The 21,545-nt window shown below is 46.7% G+C and overlaps 1 protein-coding gene across 6 annotated transcripts in view; it reads left to right on the top strand.

The window, feature by feature from the left end:
* KIAA2012 (KIAA2012 ortholog) overlaps positions 1–21,545 on the top strand; it is a 95,967-nt gene that overhangs the window by 15,388 nt on the left and 59,034 nt on the right. For 4 of the 6 annotated variants that reach the window (XR_007243490.1, XR_007243491.1, XM_048484105.1 and 1 more), the window contains exons 5-11: positions 769–959; positions 6,831–7,023; positions 9,967–10,091; positions 12,328–12,484; positions 14,894–15,130; positions 16,039–16,224; positions 19,624–19,755. Coding sequence is in view for 4 of the 6 variants with exons in the window: in XM_048484105.1 (XP_048340062.1) it covers positions 769–959; positions 6,831–7,023; positions 9,967–10,091; positions 12,328–12,484; positions 14,894–15,130; positions 16,039–16,224; positions 19,624–19,755 (1,221 nt within the window). In the remaining 2 variants the exon portion in view is untranslated. The remainder of the gene's footprint in view (positions 1–768; positions 960–6,830; positions 7,024–9,966; positions 10,092–12,327; positions 12,485–14,893; positions 15,131–16,038; positions 16,225–19,623; positions 19,756–21,545) is intronic. The other 2 variants (XM_048484107.1, XM_048484108.1) reach the window with 2 other exon arrangements.

The raw sequence follows: 21,545 nt of genomic DNA, 5'->3' as shown, positions 1-21,545 counted from the left end.
TGAGAAGATGACCCAAGGGAGCACGGAGGATTGTAATGGGAAAGGCATTCCTGTAGGTACGATTGTCTCATACCATAAAGAGCTTTAAAGGTTAATACCTTTACTCGACTTGGTTATGAACACTAATTGGTATCCAATTCAGTTGCCACAAAAAGGAGGTGATGGCCACTAACCTGGATAGCTTTCAAAGGGGCTTGGATAGATTTATGGAGGAGAAGTCGACTTATGGCTACCAATTTGATCCTCTTTGATCTGAGATTGCAAATGCCTTAGCAGACCAGGTGCTTGGGAGCAGCAGCAGCAGCAGCCCATTGCTTTCACATCCTGCATGTGAGCTCCCAAAGGCACCTGGTGGGCCACTGCAAGTAGCAGAGAGCTGGACTAGATGGACTCTGGTCTGATCCAGCTGGCTTGTTCTTATGTTCTTAAAATTGAGTATGAGCTAATACCTGTTGCTTCTGCTGTAGCCGTTTGTCTACCTTGCCATATTTTTCCACATTGAGAATTCCGACACTGCTGTCATATCAACGCAGTCCAGTGTTTTCCGAAGCTTCTTTCTTGCTGCTTCGGCACAGCGGCTTGACAATATGCCTGTGCAGCAGTGGCAGCAGTTGACATGGAAGTGGGTGGCTGAGGCACCCATCCCTTCTGCGTGTGCTACTACCAACATCCCTCATCCTTCCCCTGCATCATGGCAGAAGTGCTGATACCACAACAGCTGTGCTGCCCTCCAAGATCTGGCACCCCCCTTTCTGTTACTCCCCTCAGGCCTTTCATCCAGCATGAAATCTGAGAACGAAGCCTGGTTGGTGGATGGCTATGAAAGAGAAAAACATGCCAGAAGGAAACCTCAGATTCCTTTCAGGATTTCCGTCAGAAAGCTCAGTTTACACCTGAGTTCTTCGGGTACAAAGGGGAGCACCTGGAGACAGAAGGTCTCATATGGAGGCACTGCAGAGGTAAGATTGTTCTTTTGTGTCTCCTGCAATATAGTTTGTTCCCTTTATACATAAATAGTCACAGCTTAGATCAGGGGTGGGCAATTACTTTTTCCATGGGGCCACATAAGAAGCAGAAAATATTGTGGAGGGCTGGGCCAAAAGGCAGGGGGCGAGGCGCTTTTGAAAGCCCTGCAGAAGCCGGCAGCCAAGGCAACCGGCTTCTGCGGGGCTTTCAAAGACACTTCGCTCGCCTGCACAGCAGGGGGGCCAGTCAAGGTCATCCGGCGGGCCGGATGTGGCCCGCGGGCCGTATAATGCCCAGGTCTGGCTTACATCAACCTTCTTATTTCCTTCTCTACAAGTTAGATACCCCAAAGGGTTCTTCGCACAGAGACTTTTGGGAGTGGCTCTAAGGCCCTTCCTCGAATGCAGAATGATGCACTTTCAATCCACTTTCACAATTGTTTGAAAGTGGATTTTGCTATTCCGCACAGTAACATCCAGTGCATTGAAAGTGGATTGAAAGTGCATTATTCTGCATGTGTGGAAGGGGCCTAATGTAGCGGCGTTGCTGAAGCACAGGTAAATTATATTAAGTGATCATCAAATAAGTAGAATTTTCTTCTACTTTCTGCAGGACTAACCAGCATAATCCTCCTTTTCTGTGGAGTGGCCGACAACTGTCCACTGAAACCTTATGACAACGTTTCTAAATTTTCCTTTTCTTGCACTTTCCCTGTCCTTAATCCGTCCCCCTCCACCAAGAGTCCATTTGTGGTAGGGTTGATGAACTCCAAGTGGGACATGGAGTTCTCCCAGAATTCTAGCTGATCTCCAGACCACAGAAATAATTTCCCCTGGAAAAAAATGGAGTTATGGAGAGAGAATTGCATGGCATTACCCCCTGATTTAGCTCCTCCCTCACTTCAGACTCAGCCCTCTCAGGGATACCCTCAGATCTCCAGGAGGTTGGGAGCCTTAGTTTGTGGTGATTTTTCCCCCTGTTGAACACAGGATACCTATGAAATCACAACAGGTGTACAAAGTCTTCACACAACCTTGCCTTTTTGCAAAGTTGTGTTGCAAGTTGCTTGCAAATCTTGCTAATAGCCATCTGGGGCAATATAAATGCTCTTTTTTCAAAGTTCTCTGCAGGCAATTATGGTTTTAATGAAAATTTAGCTTAAATACGATTCTCCATGGCTAAAAGAGAATCAGAAGGGGGGGGAGGCTGTCACTAGGACCCCGGGGAGCCTTTAAACTCAAAGAAGGTTCAGGAAGATGTGGCGGGTTCATTCACACATCTTCTGACATCTTTCCCCGACACAGAGTACAGCTCCTTCATGCCTGCCCTTCCCATTATGATTTCTTTGTTAACAGTTTTTCTTTTGCTTGATGATGGAGCCAAGGAATAGAAAATCTTGAACCATTTCAATTTCTTCATTGTCAACTTTAAAGTTGTGTCATTCCCCAGTAATCATTACTTTTATCTTCTTGATTGTCAACTGTAATCCTGCTTTGGCACGTTCTACTTTAACCTTCATCAGGAGTTGGTTCAAGTTTTTTGCCGGTAATGCGGTGCCGTATGCACATCTCAAACTGGCAATGTTTCTTCCATTAATTTTCACCACAACTTCACCTAACTCTAATCCAGTTTTCTGTATGATTATGTTCTGCATATAGATTGATGAGTTAGAGAGATAAAATACATCCTTGTCAGATACCTCTGCCAGTTGGAAACCATTCTGTTTCTCCACATTCTGTCCTAGCCGTAGCCTCTTGCCCAGAGTACAGGTTGCACATCAAAATCATCAGCTGTTGTGGCACACCCATTTCTTTTAAAACTAGCCATAAATTTTTCATGATCCAAAAGCCAGCAGTACTGTAGCTAGGATACTCAAGTTTGTGCATAGTATTTCTGTGTGTGTGTGTGTATAAAGCGCCATCAAGTTGCAGCTGTGGCCAAATTACAGGACTCTCAGCAAACAGCTTTCAAAACAACTGAGAAGAAGATTTAGTTTGCCATTGCCTTCTTCAGAGGCCGAATCCCCACCAAGAAATTCAATCTAGGTCAAACCAAATTTGAAAATAATTTCAAATAGTTTCAACCTCCCCACCACAGCATGTTTCCAGTGAAGACATCTAGGCCTATCTCGGATTCAAGAAATGTAACAATCCACAATCCACACTACCACATGATCAGCTTGGCGGGTCTCTCCCGACTGGTTGTCGTGCCGTGTTGGGGTGGAACCTTTTTCTCTCTCGCAAAAACATGCTCATGTTATGATGTCAGCACGTCTCCCCCGCCCAAGTTTCTGGTTGGTTATCGTTCTCTTGTGCTCTCGCGAGAACAGCACCGTGCGCACTGATTGGTTGTAAGGCATTTGCGTCATGCTCCACGGTGGGAAATTTGAACCAGGATTAGACCCCCAATTCTCCCTTCCAAACTGGATTGAATACGTGGTTTTTTTGGAAAAAGTAGTACTTTCAAGCAGGTTCAGCAAAGAGGCGGGATAAGGGGGAGAATGAGCGCCAGAATCGGGATGAATTCTTGTCCATTGATCAGGCAGTGAGGAGTTCTTCTTGAATCCTTGATATTTCACGTGAGTATCACATGATTAATAGACCGTGGGGAAACCGGCCAGAGTCATCCCTTTCAAGTATCGCCTGCTTAGCTTCTGACAAGATCGGGCTGTTCGATGCCGCCTTCGCTTTTATAGCACTTCTGTACCGGACTGACAAAGATGATATAGTGTGCACCTTGTTATGTGCTGGATAAACATGTTAGTACTGGCCATTTCCCCACTGAGAAATTAATCTAGATACATCCAGGTTTCAAAGAATTGGCACCTTTTCATCGGGGTTTCACCATCCCCACTGCAGCACGTTGCTAGTGAAGACATCTGTGCCTATCACGGATTCAAACAATGCAGCAATCCCCATGGACACGCGATCGGCTCGGCTGGTCTATCTGATTTGCTGTCGGGCCGTGTTGGTGCAGGATCTTTTAAAATTTTGTTTTCGCGCGAAAATACATGATACGTTGCTGTGCACACACAATAACCCTGGCCAAGCAGCTTTCTCCTGATAGGTTATTGTGTCGCCGTCTCACTTTATTGAACAGTTTCGTGAACGCGTTGGCACAGAAGTTTCAGGCCCACGTGCCTATGTTTTAACAAGCACATGTTCTCGTGCCCACGTTTTCGAGTGCCCACGTTTGAGCTGGCAGTGCAGAAAAAAAGGCTGCACGCGCTTCGTGCACTGCCTACCGCGCTCTCATTGGCTGGAATCCCTCGCGTCACTCCCTACAGCATGAAATACAAATCTGGATCCAATCCCTGATCCTCCCCACGAATCTGGATTGGACACATCTTTTCTGAAAAGGTGCTCAATCATGCAGTTCCTAGGAAAACACGTGATAAGGGGTCGAGGGAGCACCAGAGCAGGGATTAATCTGTGTTTGGCGGTGTTGCTGTGGGGAGTTTGTCCTGAAACCTGAATATTTCAGGTGACTATCATGGGATTAATCACCAGTGGGGATTTGACCACTGTAAATAAATCAGATTGATATTGCCACAGTTTCAGGATGGAGGAAAACCTACATTCTCTGAAATCCTTTGTATACACAAATATTACAGGTTGTCAGCTCCAAACGGGCATCTTCCTAGAGATCTGGGGTTGGTGCCAGGGAAGAGCAGAGTGTGAGGAAGGACCTCAGTGAGGGTAGTATGATGCTGTAGAGTCAATCATCTGAAGTTGTCGTTTCCCCTACAGGAATTGATCTCTGTAGGCTGGAGATCAGTTGAAATTCTGGGAGAACTCAAGGCTCTACTTTGAGGGTGGTAAATATTGGGTCCTCTGGTTAATCTGGCGACTCAGCTGCAGGTGGCTGTCTATCCTCTGCAAGCAAAAAACTGGCACATTCTAATCTGGAGGAACCGGGTTTGATTCCCATCTCTGCCGCTTGAACTGTGGAGGCTTATCTGGGGAATTCAGATTAGCCTGTGCACTCCCACACACGCCAGCTGGATGACCTTGGGCTAGTCACAGCTCTTCTGAGCTCTCTGAGCCCCACCCACCTCACAGGGTGTTTGTTGTGAGGGGGGAAGGGCAAGGAGCTTGTAAGCCCCTTTGAGTATCCTATAGGAGAGAAAGGGAGGATATAAATCCGAACTCTTCTTCTCCTACTTGTACATCAGGCACGCAATGTCTCTTTCTTGTCAATGGTGGCACTTTTGCCAGATCAAAGACAGGTAGAATTGGGCCTGTGTGCTTAGGGGTGTGTGTGTGTGTGTGTGTGTGTGTGTGCACGCGCGCGCACAGCAAAGCCTTACCAAGATTTTATAGTGGATCCAAAATGCCTCTTTTAGCCCCACACCCTTATCGCTGCTCTCTGGCAACCAGGAGGAGCCAGGAATCTTTGGATCAGCAGGGTTTCTTTAATCTCCTGTTAGCATTTGAGGTCCGCGCTCCGTGATGCTCCCTGGTGACTTGAAAATGAATTGCTGGTTAGCACATCACATTTTTTTTCACTTTGGTTTCACTCTGGTGGCGATGTGCTGTATAGTCTCCGTGGCAGCCCAAGGTGACAGCTGAAGGGGGAAGGGAATCCAGTTCCCCCCGCTTCCTTTCCATCAACATATGGAGCTGGATGTAGAATCATTTTTCTGCTGGCGGAAAAGGCTTCCGCAAGCCAAATGGAACTTTCCCCTGCTCTTCCTCTCCTTCTGAAAGGGGCCTTTTGAAAAAAGAGAAAAGTTGTACTCTGCTGGCAGAAGAGTCTTCCACCAGCGGAAAATTCCGTTTGGATCCAACATTCTGTTTAGTAGGGTTGCCAGCTAGCCAGGAGAAAAATGTCCCATTCCTTTAATGGAGACTTAATAGAGGTTTGTGGGTATGGATAGACAACTCCTTCTCTGGGCACCCATCCCCGTGCCCGGGGCGGGGTTCAGGGGCATGGCCCCACCCCTTGGTTCCCTGCAGCCCAGCTTCTGTCCTCCCCAGAGCCTGGGGAGAGCAGGAGCCGAGCTGGAGACTGGCTTGGATCCTGCTCTCTCCAGGCTCTGGGGAAGGCAGAAGCTGGGCTGCAGGGATCCAGGGGGTGGGGGCAGACCACTGCCCCCCCCCTCGCGTCCCTGAAGGTCGGCTGCTGCTCTCCCCAGGGACCATGGAGGGCAGAAGCTGGCCTGCAGGGAGGGCGGGAGAGCTGTTTTGTCACGTGGGGCGTCCAGCACCCCCTCACGTGACTGAAAGGCATGCGCCCGGGGACATGGGTGGAACATCCCTGAGGGAGTGTCTTTGTGGCCCTTTAGTAACAAGATGACTGTGGAACTATCCAGATATGCAGGCTACTGAGGCCATTGATAAATCCACACTGCATTACTTCAAAGGAGACTTTGGAAAAAGAGGTGTGCGACCAGAGGTGGGATCCAGCAGGTTCTCACAGGTTCCCGAGAGTAGGTGACTAATTATTTGTGTGTGCCGAGAGGGGGTTACTAATTGGTGATTTTGCCACGTGATTTTTGCCTTAGTTACGCCCCTCCTCTCAGCAGTGGGCAGCGCGCAGAACTTGAAGCAGTCTAGCAGGAGGTGCACCGGCATGCGTGGCAGCCTGCGCCTGCGTGCATTCGTTTCCCGCCCAAGGACCGGCGCAGCGGTTGCGTCGTTTCCACAGCTCTGCCCAGGAATGCTCCACCCCCGGAATGCCCAGCCATGCCCCCTTCGTGCCCCACCCAGCCCCATTGGCGCTATGCCACTGTTTGAATCCCACCACCATGGGAACCTGTTACTAAAAATTTTGGATCCCACCACTGTGTTCGACTGTGAGGCCGTGCTAAAGGTCATTCATGAATGCAGCCCTTGACCCATTCATGATCTTCAACCTTCTAGGACCCCGATGTGGCAGTTCACCAAAACCTGGAGTCAACCAAGGAAGATCAAGACCCAACTGAAATGGCAAACCAACCCCCAGGCTGCCCAGCTTCAGAGAAGAACCGTGGTGATACTTTGGATCTTTGGCAGGAGAAACCCCACGTGACTTTCTATGGAGGTTTTTTCCCCGGAAGAAAGATCTCAGATGGTGGTAAGAAGCTAAGGTTGGGAGCTGGTTCAAAGGCATCAGCTGGTTCTTTCCATGCAATGGCTATGGTAAGATTTCTTAAACGAAATCTGTAGTTTCTGCCTTCCAGACACATGTGAGCAATTTGCCGTTTGGAACATTCTTAAAATGAGTTGTCGTAAAATACAGGGAAGGTTAGATGTGAGACAAAGAGAAAAACAGAGATCTCCTGGCCCCAGGAGACACAGGGCATTCCTACTGTATGCCTTGATATTACTGACTATCGGCTTGCTGATTAATAACCTGTGCAGTTTCTGCAGCCTAAACACAGGTTGTTGTGAGTCTTTTAATTGGAAGTGGCACACAAGATCTTACAGTAAACAAGGTGTACACAAGCAGTACCCTGCATGATGGCTTTAGTGCATTGGCATCACCAGTGGTGGGATCCAAAAATTTTAGTAACAGGTTCCCATGGTGGTGGGATTCAAACTGTGGCGTAGCGCCAATGAGGCTGGGCGGGGCACGACGGGGGCGTGGCCAGGCATTCCAGGGGTGGGGCATTCCTGGGCAGGGCTTGGCAAGGACGTAGCCGCTGCGCCGGTCCTTGGGTGGGAAACGAATGCACGCAGGCGCAGGCTGCCACGCACGCTGGTGCACCACCTGCTAGACCAGGGGTAGGGAACCTGCGGCTCTCCAGATGTTCAGGAACTACAATGGCCAATTGGCCATGCTGACAGAGGCTGATGGGAATTGTAGTTCCTGAACATCTGGAGAGCCGCAGGTTCCCTACCCCTGTGCTAGACTGCTTCAAGTTCTGCGTGCTACTGCTGAGAGGAGGGCGTAACTAAGGCAAAAATCACGTGGCAAAATCACCAATTAGTAACCCCCTCTCGGCACACACAAATAATTAGTAACCTACTCTCAGGAACCTGTGAGAACCTGCTGGATCCCACCTCTGGATTACTGGCACTTGTTCACCATCGTCCCTTCGCTTTCTCTGGCAGCATTTCTAAAAAGTCCTTCAGTCCCACAAAAATCTTTGCCTGCCTTCCCTTTCGCATACTAGTGATTTAGCGTCTCAGCTCTAACCTTTCATCTAAAGATTTCTTTTTTAAAGAGTCATGTCTGGTTCCATACTGAGCCACATGCTGCTCTGGAGCTTGGGGGGATGAGTGGGGGGGGGGGGCTGTACTACTCTGTGCTCGGCCAACTCCCTCTCTTTCTCTGCTATTGGAAGCTGCATTCTCATCTCCCTGCCAAAAGCAGGAACCCAGAGATGGAAATCTCTCTGTCCCGTCTCCTATCGCTGCATAATGTTGACTGGCCGCTCTCTGCCCCTCCTTCCCCAGTGGCCTCTTCTGCTTTCTCTTCTCCTCTCTGGTTGGTACGCTCTGGAGAGTGTAGTCAACTCCTTGCACAGTTGCACACTATCACCCTTGGTATGGCGGGAATGTGCGACAGTATGTTTCTGTAGAACAACAAATGTGAAAGGATAATCCGCTGGTGTGATAAACAGATAGGGTGGAGCAGGAGGAAAATCATCGCCACATGCCAAAGAACAACTCGCTCTCGTCCAGAAATTCCACAGCTATGTAAACACAAGTGCGCTTCACGCTTTCTATGTTAAGAGGACACCTAAAACACGTGAACTTGACATGAGTGGGAACCGGGAACCGCCAAGACTCCCTTATAACACACTGTCCCCATATTCTTCCCCTTGAATATAGTGAACCAACATTTAGATAGTTCTTCTCCCCCCATCCTCCTTTTAGGCAAACTTTTAGAATATATATTGGCTTTTCTGGGGCAATTTTTGTGTTTTACTTTGTTAGCTAGTAGCCCTTTCCGTGCAAATCTCCGAAAACATTTGTAAAACATTTTCAACCCGCCCCCCCCCTTTTTTGTTTACGCTCCCTTGAAATGATTCCTGGTCACCATTTTTTGTTTCCCCCTGTTTTTCCAAGTGTGTGGCCAAATCAGTGCTTCATGCTTCACAGCTTTGTACTGCAGTTCCCTAAATCTTCTGTAGTCTGTAAAGATTAACGCCCCCCCCCCATCTCAGAAACAGCTTGAAGTGTTCCGAAAACAGGGCAAGGGGCTTCTGAAGGCAAAGAGTGAACTCACAAAATTGTGTCTTAAACGGACAGCACACAAATGAAACCTTTTAAAAAACGTTAAAGCAGAAAGAATCGCTAGAAAAGTGGATGCATTTAAAACGTTTTGAGGCTGCAAAAAGAACATTCCGCACACACAAAATAATGCATTTTCAAACCACTTTCACAACTGTTTGCAAGTGGATTTTGCTATTCCGCACAGCTCCAAAGAGCACTGAAAGCAGTTTGAAAGTGCATTATTCTGCATGTGCGGAATGAGCCTTGGAGGGGAAACAAATGCAGAAATCCTTGGAGGAAATGTTTTATTTTCTGCCCCAAAACGTTTTAATACATCTGTGTGGAAAGGGCCATTGGTGTAGTCGTGGTTACGAGTGCCAGACTAGGATCTGGAAGAGCTAGGTTCAGAACTCCAATCTTCCCTAGAAGCTTTCTGGGTGACCTTGAGCCAGTAATACCCTTCTAACCTGACCTACCTCGCAGGGCTGTTGTGAGGATAAAATGGCAGTGGGGAGAATGATGTAAGCCACCTTGGATCCCCATTGGTGAGAAAAGTGGGTTATAAATAATGTAAATGTTAAGAGTTTTTTTCCTGATTTTTGGACAGAATATATTGGATGTTTTAGCAATTCACCTCCATTAGGCTTGCCAACTGCCGCAAAGAGGTGGTGAATTCTTTTAAAATTATAGTTTAAATATGTTTAATGATAAAATAAACATGCATTTCCATATCCAGGAATCTCTGCCCAAATTGAATTAGTCGTGCTGAAATCCCTTTGAAATAAGTGGCGTTAAGCTATTTGTCGCTGATGTAGAGCTGCTGGGTTCAAACTCTTTTTTTCCCTACGGCCTCCAGCAGTCAGCCAAAGGCATCTGAAGAATTCGGATGGCAAAGAAGGAGGGCCCTCCGGCTTCTTGCCCCTTATCCAGCCAGGCGCAAACGCCAAGCAGAGCGGAGTCAGGAATATAGAGAGGAAACAGGTGAGTTTGTATGCATTGCCACACAGCTAAAACTTCACAGAGGAAGGAGAGAAATATCAGCATCTGATGGCAAGGCCCGTAGGAATTGCTCTCACGGATCGGAACAGCTGAGTTTGCTAGATTTTCACTGCGACTGCGGCTCAACCGGACAGTATCTGCTTGACATGTGGAAATTCCCATGTCCAGTCACCGGCACCTCCACTTAGAAGTATTAGTTTTTCAATCTTGGCCGTGGGGCACGATAAAAAGGGTCTGGTTTTAGAAGCATCCGTTGAGGGCAATGTGACAGACCCTCCACCTGAGACCTTAGAGAGCCACTGCTCGTCCAAGTGGAAAATACTGTCCTAGATGGTCCAAGGGTCTGAGGCAGTACTGGCAGCTTTGTGCGTCTGATTCCCACCCAGAAATAACCAGAGAAGGAAATGTGCTCAGCAGATCGGGAAGGGGAATTTATATGACAATTATCAAATGAAAAAGGCAATCTGGTGTATTGGTTAAGAGCGTCAGACTAGTATCTGAGAGATCCAGGATCAAATCCCAACATTTCCCATAAGGAGCAGCAGTGGCGTAGGAGGGTAAGAGCTCGTGTATCTAATCTGGAGGAACCGGGTTTGATTCCCAGTTCTGCTGCCTGAGCTGTGGAGGCTTATCTGGGGAATTCAGATTAGCCTGTACACTCCCACACACGCCAGCTGGGTGACCTTGGGCTAGTCACAGCTTCTCGGAGCTCTCTCAGCCCCACCTACCTCACAGGGTGTTTGTTGTGAGGGGGGAAGGGCAAGGAGATTGTAAGCCCCTTTGAGTCTCCTGCAGGAGAGAAAGGGGGGATATAAATCCAAACTCCTCCTCCTCCTCCTCCTCCTCCTCTTCCTCTTCCTCTTCTTCTTCTTCTTCTTCTTCTTCGGTTGCTGAGTGACACTGGGCTAGTCACACCCTGGCCCTTTCTGCACAAGTCACCTAAAATGTGTGCAAAATGTTTTCAATTCCACCTCCCACCCCCCTTCACCACAATGTTTGTCCACTCATCCCCTCAAACAATTCATGGCCACTGTGAGGTGTTTTTTTTCTTTTTTTTCCGGCAGGGGGTTGTTTGTAGAATCAATGCTTTATTGCTTCAATGCTTCCTAGCTGTGATTTTCTATAGCTATAAGTGTTCAATGGTTCAAAGATTTAACCTCCAAAAAAGAAAAAAGAACAAAAAGAAAAAAGAACAAAAAGAAAAAATCCCAGCAATACAAAAATAAATAGGCGAGGGGAACTAGTGAGCTCAGTGATACAATAAAATGGAGCCAAGCAGAACGTTTGGGATCGACACAGAGGCATGGAAAACGGCAGCTGGAAACAAGGACGTAGGTAAGGGGGGTTTTTTTCCCAGGCTCAACCCCCCCATTACATGTCCGAAGCTCCGCCCCGTTTGTTTTTTGTGGTTTTTTTAAGTTTCTGAACGCTCCCCAGAGCAAGGATGTGATAAGAAGTTTTTCCGGGGTCCGAGTGCTGAGCCTCAACTCCTCTTTACTCTGAAAATGTTCTGACCCCATTTCTTTGTTATATCCCCAGTGGTTTGAGAACCTTCCAAGCACAGGGTAGCCTTCTTTGCTTTTTCCAAGAACAGCATGGTGTAGTGGTCAGAGCATTGGACTAGGATCTGGGAGACCCAGGTTCAAATTCCCGCTCTGCCATGAAAGCTTGCTGGGTGGCCTTGGGCCAGTGACTTTCTCTCAGCCTATCCTACCTCACAGGGTTGTTGTGGAAGTAAAATGGAGGAGAGGAGACTGCTTTGGGAAGGAAAGCCAAATACAGATGAAGGAAACAATTAAATACCCATGTAACTGGGTGTGTATTGCTCCTATGCCTCACTCCTGTTAAGCCACAGAAATGTAACTTCACAAGGCATCTGACATCATCCTTTCTGTTTGTGTTCAATTGTCAGCTATGGATTGTCAGCTACAAGTACAATAGAGCTCCTACAATTATTATGAAACAGTTACAATAGCATGGACAAAAACCAGTTCTGAAGTCAGATTTTAATCAGAATCCTGCCCATCTGCAGAAACAATCCTTAGTTGGGCAGGGCAATTTTTTTAAGGAATAGATTTCTGGGAGGCAGGTGTGCCATAATCCTCTTGGAAACATCTGAAATGGGTGGGGTCAAAGATGTCAGAGGTGGGTGTTGTCAAAGCAACTTTGGTGTCAAAGATGACCAAAAAAAATGTCTTGAAGTTTTGTTTTCTTGCAGATGCCAGAGATTTTCAGGTTGCCCGTGATATCCGAACCACAACTCAGTGCTCACAGGGGAAAACTTAAATCCAGAGAGCTCCCAGAAGACCTTACAATCTTTCCTTTGTTGGTTCGGTTGGAAAGGGGGCCCCACACCAAAGGGAAAAACCCAAGAGGTACAGAGACACACTCTGGACAAATAAGAACCACATATTCTGTAATGCTATTAATAATAACTATTTGCTGACGAATTACAGTCACCTTATGGTGAGATGACCCTGTAGGATTTTTAAGGCAAGAAACAAAAGCCCTTTCCACCTGGGCCAAAAGTGGCAGCAGTGGGCCAGTAAAACAGTGTTTTGGCGAGGACTGCTCACACAGGCACCGCTGCCAAATTGCCCGGCTTCCGCCAAAACGGTGTTTTTGAATCTCGCTCAGGGAGCGAGGTATTTTGGAAATGCCGGCTTCCATTCGGTGCCATGCGAACAGCACCGGGTGGAAGCCGGCGTTTCTCTCCCAGCCCTCCCAAATGCTCCTTACCTCCGGTCGCCTTCTGTCGTGTTATGTAGGCCAGGAGACACGCCCCCTGCCCTCATTCTCCATCGTCATCGCTCTGGCAAGGGGGGCGTGTCCCCTGGCCTCCACAATGCAACAGAATGCGACCGGAGGTAAGGAGAGTTTGGGAGCGGCGCAGCCTGTGTGAAGGCTGCGCCGTCGCCACCGCTTCCAGCGGGACCGTCCATGCAAACGGTACCATGGGGGTGCGCTGGCATAAACTATGCCGACGCACCCCCCCTCAGTGCCCGTGCGGAAAGGGCCAAAGAGAGGTGGTTTGCCATTGCCTGCCTCTGCATAGGAATGCAGGTCTTCCTTGGTGGTCTCTCTAACTGTGACCAACCCCGCTTAGCTTCCAAGCTCTGACGAGTTCAGGCCAGGCTGGGCGACTAAGCTGCAATAGTGCCCTATAGGCGTCTATATGTGCCCGATAGTGGTATTGTAAAAGAAACTCTTTCTTCAGGATAGAAAACGTTTGCCCTCATTTCTCACTGTCGACTTGAAAAACAGCACCCTCCCAAAATGGCTGCCACAGGAGGCAAAAAAACCCCGCCTCCATCCTAACACCTCCTGGGAAGAAAGAAAGCCTGAAGGGAGAATGGAACCACACACTGACTAAAGAAAGCCCATGTGCTCGCTAGATCTCCCCATTCTCCAGTGGAAAACGTTTGGAGCAAACCAGTGGTGGGATCCAAAAATTTTAATAACAGGTTCCGATGGTGGCGGGATTCAAACAGTGGCGGCGCCGCACACACGCACCTCCAGTCCCTATTGGGCAGGGAGGTTGCTTTAGTAGCCCCTTCTCAGCACTCAGAAAAAAATTAGTAACCACTTCTAGGTTGGATCCCACCTCTGGGGCAAACTATAACAAGCCCTGTTGTGTAATGGCATTACCCACTTTCTAAAGCACTTAGCAGATACTATGGTTGTCACTGACTTAGAAGCATTCCAAAACTGCTCTGTCAACCAGATCAATTAGAACATGAAACAAAGCAATGTACAATGTACAATGTACTTGCTTTGGTCACACAGCAAGAAGCTTCTAATCATGTGTTTTTACATGTGTTTTTTACATGCTTTATGGAACTCGAGAGGGTTTGTGTAGAGTTTCCATCCACGTAACAAACAGACTGGTATATTCGTTTAACTTCAGCAAGGTTGTTGATTAGGTACCCTTAGGTCATACTTTGGAATCCATGTTACCATTATCTTTTCCATTTAAACAGTGGCCCTTTCCACACAAATCTCCTAAAAAGTTTGTAAAATGCTTCTTTTCAATCCCCACTTCTGTTCGCACTCAGCCCCTTGAAACAATACCTGGGTTCCATTTTCTGTTTTTCTCTGCTTTTCCCCAGTGTGAGGATAAATCGGTGCTTCTGTGCTTCACAGCTTCGTGCTGCAGTTCCTTGAGTCTTCTGTAGTTGAGGCTGTGAAGATTGAGCCCCCCAAAATCTCAAAAAACATCCTGAAATGCTCCAAAAACAGGGCAAGGGGTTTCTGCGAACAAGGAGCGATCTCGCAAAACAGCGTCTTAAAGGGACAGCACTCAAATGAAGCCTTTTAAAAACATTTCAGCCAAAAGAATCACTAGAAAAGAGGGTGCGTTTAAAACATTTTGAAGGTGCAAATAAAACATTGGGGGGGGGGGGGCATTGCAGAATTCCTTGGAGAAAATGTTTTATTTCCTGCTCCAAATGTTTGAAAATGTCTGTGCGGAAAGGGCCTTTGAATCTGGAAAAAGCCCTAGGGAATTTATTTGTTTGTTTGTTTGTTTGTTAGATTTAGGAACCGCCCACCCCCAAAGAGCTCTGGGCGGTGTATATCAACCCATAGATCAACAATGATACACAATAAATAATTTAAAAACAAACTAAGGACTCTATAAAAGCATAAAAACATATCAGCATTACACATACAGTGCAACAATGGTGCAATAACGGTGGTGCCCGTTGTTGCTAATACAGGAGGAAACCAGGTGCCAATATCCACTCCGTTCAATAATTCTACTTATTTTCTTTCTTGCCTTTCAGCAGGTTTTGACAGATCCAGTTCTGAGGCTTATGTCTGCAGTGAGCTGTCAAATGATCGCTTTTCCAAGCCAGGACGCAGAAACAAGCAGCGCCAAGGGGTCAGCAGTGAGATCCCAGAGTCTCCTCAATGTAGTTTGCACTTACCTCCAGTAAGTAATGGAGAGTTTACTCTCAGTAGCAGGACAAATACAAGAAAGAGAGAAAGCGGAGCTGAAACGAACAGTCAGCTTCAAAGAGGTTAGTCACCACAGGCAACCAGGCAGAGCACAAAGCATACTTGTATGTTTTCTGTTTGGGGAGGCAATTTCTAGCAGGAAAACTGTGTGTGTTATAGTCTGAATGACACAAGTATATCCATGTCAAAACTTAATGCACGAGGAAAACCTGAAAAGGAGGTCGCTTTGGGAATTCACCTGAAAAGGAGGTCACTTCAGGGACCTTTCAGAGGGTAGTCGTATTGGTCTGCAGTAGAACTGTGAGATTTGAGTCCAGTAGCACCTTGGAGACCAATGAGAGCTTGAGAGAGTGTGAGCTTTCAAGAATCAAAGCTCTCTTCATCAAAGATTGGTTAAGCAACATCTCAGCCCTTATTTGGCCATTGGCACTCTATGCAAATACCGGTATATCTTGCTATGGGTCTTTATTTCCTACCATAGGTAACTAGAGCTTCTCTCTGTTTTCTGGTGCATTTGAGAAATGTACTTTTACCAGTGACCAAAACGCTTCCAGTTCAATTTTGTGCCTGTTTATTTTCTTCAGAATGCAGCTGCTTTTCTAATTTTATTTCTAAAACCCTGTGTGCATGTTTATCCCATTAAAGGCCATTTTGACCTTGGACTAGAAAACAAAAGAAAATAATATTTTAAGATTACCAAAAGAGGATGAGGAAGAAAGATTAATGATATACCAGGTGCCAGCTGATAAGTGATGGACACAGCTGTCAAAACAGTCCCCTATCTATGCGAGTTCATAATTAAAGCAGTTTTTAACTGTATCATACAGTACTGTTTTTCTTTGCATCTTTTGCAAAGAAAGATCATACAAATGCTTAACGTTGTTCATCCCATTCTACTTTTGTATATATACATTTTTAAAAATCAGTATCTTTTCTGTTCTTCATTTATATTATCTTGCCTACTTTGTAGGAAGTATCCAAGATGGCATCCCAGGGTTGAGTCCAGTGCCAGCGATCACCCAAAAGAAAGATCCAGAAGATCAGGATAAAAGAGCTATCTTTGAAACCTCCACTAATACCACTGCTGGCAGAAATGGTGTTTGCAAGGATCTACCTGTTGGAATTATTGACAGCGGTATGCAAGGAAAACGAGGAGGTAATCATGGGACTGTCTTTCATTTTATACAGGGGCCAAGACTTACCGGTATCTTGGTTCAGAATAATGGGTTGGTTTGGCATCAGCAGAGAGTATGTAAAAATGGCTTCAGATTACATATTTATGGTTCTAGACAAGGAGTCCTCAACCTTTTTTGACCCCGTGGGCACATTTGCAATTCTGACAAAGCAGGATGGGCACAAAATCAAAATAGATACCACAAGAGGTGGAGACTAGACACAAAATGATTGCCACAACTTAATTTGAGTAACACAGTGTAGAACTTTGTGTTGTGGGGGCAGCTGTTGCCAAAGCAACAATCTAAAAAATCTGCACAGCTAAACAGAAGTCATTTTTTTTCATTTTTTAAAAAAGTAAGACTCCAGCCCATTTATGTGAAGATATGTTTCTCCCCCTATATCTCCACATGGGAAGGAGCTGAAGACTTACATGTTTTAAAATGAAACCTAGGAACTTCTGATGCATATTTCAGTACAACAGTATGTCTCCGTTATGCAGTTAAATTGCCGATTTAAAATAAAAACAAAAACAAGAAAACGCTCTGCAGTAGAGAGAGAAAATGGCTGTATGGAGGCACTGGCTACTGTATGGGAGGTCTCAGGAAAATCCTAACTTTTCTACCATTGAAGCAGCCACTCAGAGAGGATTCGATCCATAAAAAGAAGAGAGCTGGTGAACAAAGAAAACTAGCTTTTTTAATAATCCAAACAGGAGGCAGACTCCAGCTTTCTGTGCATAATAAAACGATCGATTGTGCATTTTGTGACAGAATATATGCTTCTGTGTATTTCTTTAATTAGTTACCCAAACTCTCCTTCCCCCCTCCCATCTTTCTATAATATATCATCTTAAGAGTGTAGCTATGTTCCAATTAGTTCCTTGAAGGTTGAAAGCTCATACAAGGTTCTGGGCAAAATCCCAAATTACATTACTAGCTAGATTTCTAGTGCTGCAGGAAACTTATCCATTTTCTGTAGTGCAAATAATATGACTCTTATGTGTGCTTATACCAATGTGATTCTTAAACGTAATAATCAGTTTTTCTATACTATTCACTCATATATGTGTGTGTATGTGAATAAAATATATTTTATCCTTCAAACCTTCCTTTCATTCCTATAGGGGCAATTCTTCAGCTTACCCTCTAACTAACTGATTACCTCAGACCTCATTAAAAGTAACAACTTGCACCTGTTCATTCTGAACTTGTTCTCTTATTGTCCAATCATCTCTTGGACAGACAACAGGGGGAGGGTTTATCCTGCACTGGTTTCTAGGCCGTCTAATAAGCTAAAATCTATCCCATGCTAGGATTCACTGGCCAGTCTTGAGACTAGAGAAACGTTGGTCAAGAAGCAAAGGCTTCTGGTAGTGTCTCTTATCCCTGAACAGTGTTGCTTGTCCCGGTCACTACAAAAGCATTAACTCATATACTATAGGAGCAGCAGTGGCATAGGAGGTTAAGAGCTCATGTATCTAATCTGGAGGAACCGGGTTTGATTCTCCACTCTGCCGCCTGAGCTGTGGAGGCTTATCTGGGGAATTAGCCTGTACACTCCCACACAAGCCAGCTGGGTGACCTTGGGCTAGTCACAGCTTCTCGGAGCTCTCTCAGCCCCACCTACCCCACTGGGTGTTTGTTGTGAGGGGGGAAGGGCAAGGAGATTGTAAGCCCCTTGAAGTCTCCTATAGGAGAGAAAGGGGGGATATAAATCCAAACTCCTCTTCTTCTTATAGTTCCCAAAAAGTAGTACTATAAATGCTGGATTTCTTAATTATCAAACGTTCTGGCCACTCTGTGTAAATAAAACTTGAAATGGAAATGAAGAGGAGGAGGAGAAGAAGAAGAAGAAGAAGAAGAAGAAGAGGAGGAGGAGGAGGAGGAGGAGGAGGAGGAGGAGGAGGAGGAGGAGTTTGGATTTATAACCCTTCTTTCTCTCCTGAAGGAGACTCAAAGGGGCTTACAATCTCCTTGCCCTTCCCCCCTCACAACAAACACCCTGTGAGGTAGGTGGGGCTGAGAGAGCTCCGAAAAGCTGTGACTAGCCCAAGGTCACCCAGCTGGCGTGTGTGGGAGTGCCCAGGCTAATCTGAATTCCCCAGATAAGCCTCCACAATTTAAGCTGGGGTTACTTAAGCCTACACTGCCCAGACCAATAAACACGGGTTTAGAACCGTAAAAAACCCATGGGGGAGGGGACTTAGCACAGATTCCGCCCCTAAAAGGAGTCTGCTTCGTGTTATTTCTCTCAAACCAGGTTTTTTGAGAATTGTGCTATTCACAAGTCTTTTCAAAAATCCCGGGTTGCAGCCACTCATGAGTGAACGGCTGGGCAGGAGACGCTTTATTCACCTCCGTCTTCCTTTTAAAAATTTTTTTGCAGCGTAGCTATGCTGTCATATCATATCAAACCAGTCATATCATGAGACATCAGCATGGCTATGGGGGTTCATTTGTGCATGCCTGCGTAGCTACACATGGGAAGTAAATTTTTAAAAAGTAGATGGGTGGGAAGTAAAAAGTGGTATCCTAGTGGTATCCTAGGGCGTTTTCACACACACTTTTTATTCTAGAATAAAAGCAAACCGCATTGATTCCTGACCTTTTTGATGCAGTTTCGTCGCTCGATGGCATTCACACATGGCCAGGTAGTCACGCATCTTCTGCCTGCTTCGCAACTCCCGGGTTTCTGCATCGCCCAGGAATGCAGCGCAAATGACCGCTCTGATTGGCTGTCGCGCCATCATGGGGCCGTCCAGGGGCGGGCTTCCAAATTGCTTCCCATCCCATTTCCGTGGACGGGCTGTTGAGCTACCGCGTTAACGGAGGCGAAACAACCGAATGAGTCACCGTGCTGCAAATGTATCAAAGCAACGGTGCCACGGGGACTTGGTAGCTTGAGCTAACAGGCGCACACAACCGAGCACGAGGAGGGGAGGGAGTCGAGTGAGACTCAAGCGGAACAATGGGATGTGCGCGCGCAACCAGCAAGCCCAATCGCGTTCCCATTGGCTGGATCAAATCGCGTCACACTGTGGGCGTCACCCCAGACTGTCGCTTACTCCAGATTTGTTTCGCACCTAGCCACCAGATTGTGGGGAGAAACCGGTTTTTCCAAGAAAGTTGCAGAAGTATCGAGCGACAGGAAAAATGTGGAACAACGGCTGGAATGTGGCACAGAAGGGGGGTCGGGACACATTTCGGCTTAAGTGTGTGTGAAAAAATGTGGGAAACAGCAACGAACTCACATGCTGGATCTGCAACAAACAGTGTGTGCGAAAACGCCCAGAGTCCTACCTAAGATGCATAGCATTTGTGTCCTGGCAATACATTTTAAAACCAGTGCTCACAACTTTCCCCCCACCCCTTTTTTTCAGAATGTTATAGTGACATTTCACTCAGCAGTCTTCTTGTCGGTCGTGATGGAGAAAACGTTTGTCCAGCCCGCTTGGGATCCGTCCGAGCTACTGGAGATCCTGAAGGTTTTGAATTTGTTCCAGTTGAAGAAGGTAAGAGCACAGAGCTGTAGTAGCTCCTTTATTGATAAAGAGCCACTTGCACAGATGTAGACGCCAGACAACCAAAACAAACGAGTTCGCTGCTTGTATTAGTTGAGCTGCAGCAAATATTTGTATAGCGAATTTATATTTGGGCAGTGATTTGTCCAGAAAAGGTGAAACTGTAAAGTTCCAACCAGAAGAAAGATGGCATACAAGCATTTATAAAAATATATTAATAAACAATGTATTTCGTGTGGGCTTTGCTCTCTGCCTGTTTATATAGACAGATAAATTTGAACATGTGTAAGCATAAACATAATTGGAAGTTACTTTGTTGGAATCGGCCCAATTCAAGCAGTGCATTTCTCATTTTTAAAGCAAGAAGGCAGCTCATTTATAATCCGCTCAGGTGTTTGTACTGCGTTTCAGCCAGCTGGTCTGAGTCACCCGGCTTCTGAAAGACACTTTGACGTAATTATCAGAAACTGACTCGCGTGTTGATAACTTGCAAGGAAAAACAACGCATCTTTGTGTAATCTTTTTCTCTTGCTTTCTTCATGTATACGCTAGGGTTGCCAGCCTCCAGGTGGGCCCTGGAGCTCTCCTGCGATTACTTTTGAGCTCCAGGTGACAGAAATCAGTTCCTCTGGAGCAGGGGTCTTCAAACTATGGCCCTCCAGATGTTCAGGAACTACAATTCCCATCAGCCCTGCTACTTGGCCATGCTGGCAGAGGCTGATGGGAATTGTAGTTCCTGAACATCTGGAGGGCCATAGTTTGAAGACCTCTGCTCTGGAGGAAACCTGCTGCTTTGGAGGGTGGATTGTATGAAATTGTATCCCTACTGGCAGTGGTGGGATCCAAAAATTTTAGTAACAGGTTCCCATGATGGTGGGATTCAAACTGTGGCATATCACCAATGGGGCTGGGTGGGGGACGACGGGGGCGTGGCCGGGCATTCCTGGGCGGGGCTGTGGCAAAGGACGCAGCTGCTGCGCCGGTCCTTGTGCGGGAAACAAATGCACGCAGGCGCAGGCTACCACGCATGCTGGTGCACCTCCTGCTAGACTGCTTCAAGTTCTGCACACTACAGCTGAGAGGAGGGGCGTAACGAAGGCAAAAATCACGTGGCAAAATCACCAATTAGTAACCCCCTCTCGGCACACACAAATAATTAGTAACCTACTCTCGGGAACCTGTGAGAACCTGCTGGATCCCACCTCTGCCTACTGAGCTCGAAGCCCACAAACCCTGCCCTCCTCAGGCACTGCCCTGAATCTCCAAGAATTTCCCAACCTGTAGTAGGCAACCATATATGTGGAATGATCATTACTCCCTCACCCAGCCCAGTTAATAGCAAGATTTGTTTCCCTGGGAACAAAAAAGTAAATCTTTCAGATTTAACACTGTAAAAAAAAACTGCAGGATGGTGGTAACCAAACCAGCTCAAATGGTATGAAGTAGAATAAGGCAGAAGGTCAGAGATCCTTTAAGGATATGAGGGGCTGCAGAGGCGTAGCTTCAAGGGGACAAGAGGTGCACATTGCACTGGGCACGCACCCCTGTGGGGGTGTGGCAAGGGCGTTCCGGGGCAGGGTGGGGGGCGGAGGACGCACCAGTGCACCGGGCGCTTTCCCCCATTGCTACGCCTCTGGGGGCTGGCCCATCCCAAACTGACTGTCATCCCTCACACCCCCAACCATTAAAATAATTTAACTCCCATAAGATTTGGGACCACAGAGCCCTTCTGCACTGGTCAGTTGTTTTTTTACCAGACAGGGCTTTGGAAATTTGTGACA

This window comes from Sphaerodactylus townsendi, linkage group LG02, assembly GCF_021028975.2.
Source record: "Sphaerodactylus townsendi isolate TG3544 linkage group LG02, MPM_Stown_v2.3, whole genome shotgun sequence".
Classification (NCBI taxonomy): domain Eukaryota; kingdom Metazoa; phylum Chordata; class Lepidosauria; order Squamata; family Sphaerodactylidae; genus Sphaerodactylus; species Sphaerodactylus townsendi.
This window is presented reverse-complemented; position numbering and strand designations above follow the sequence as displayed.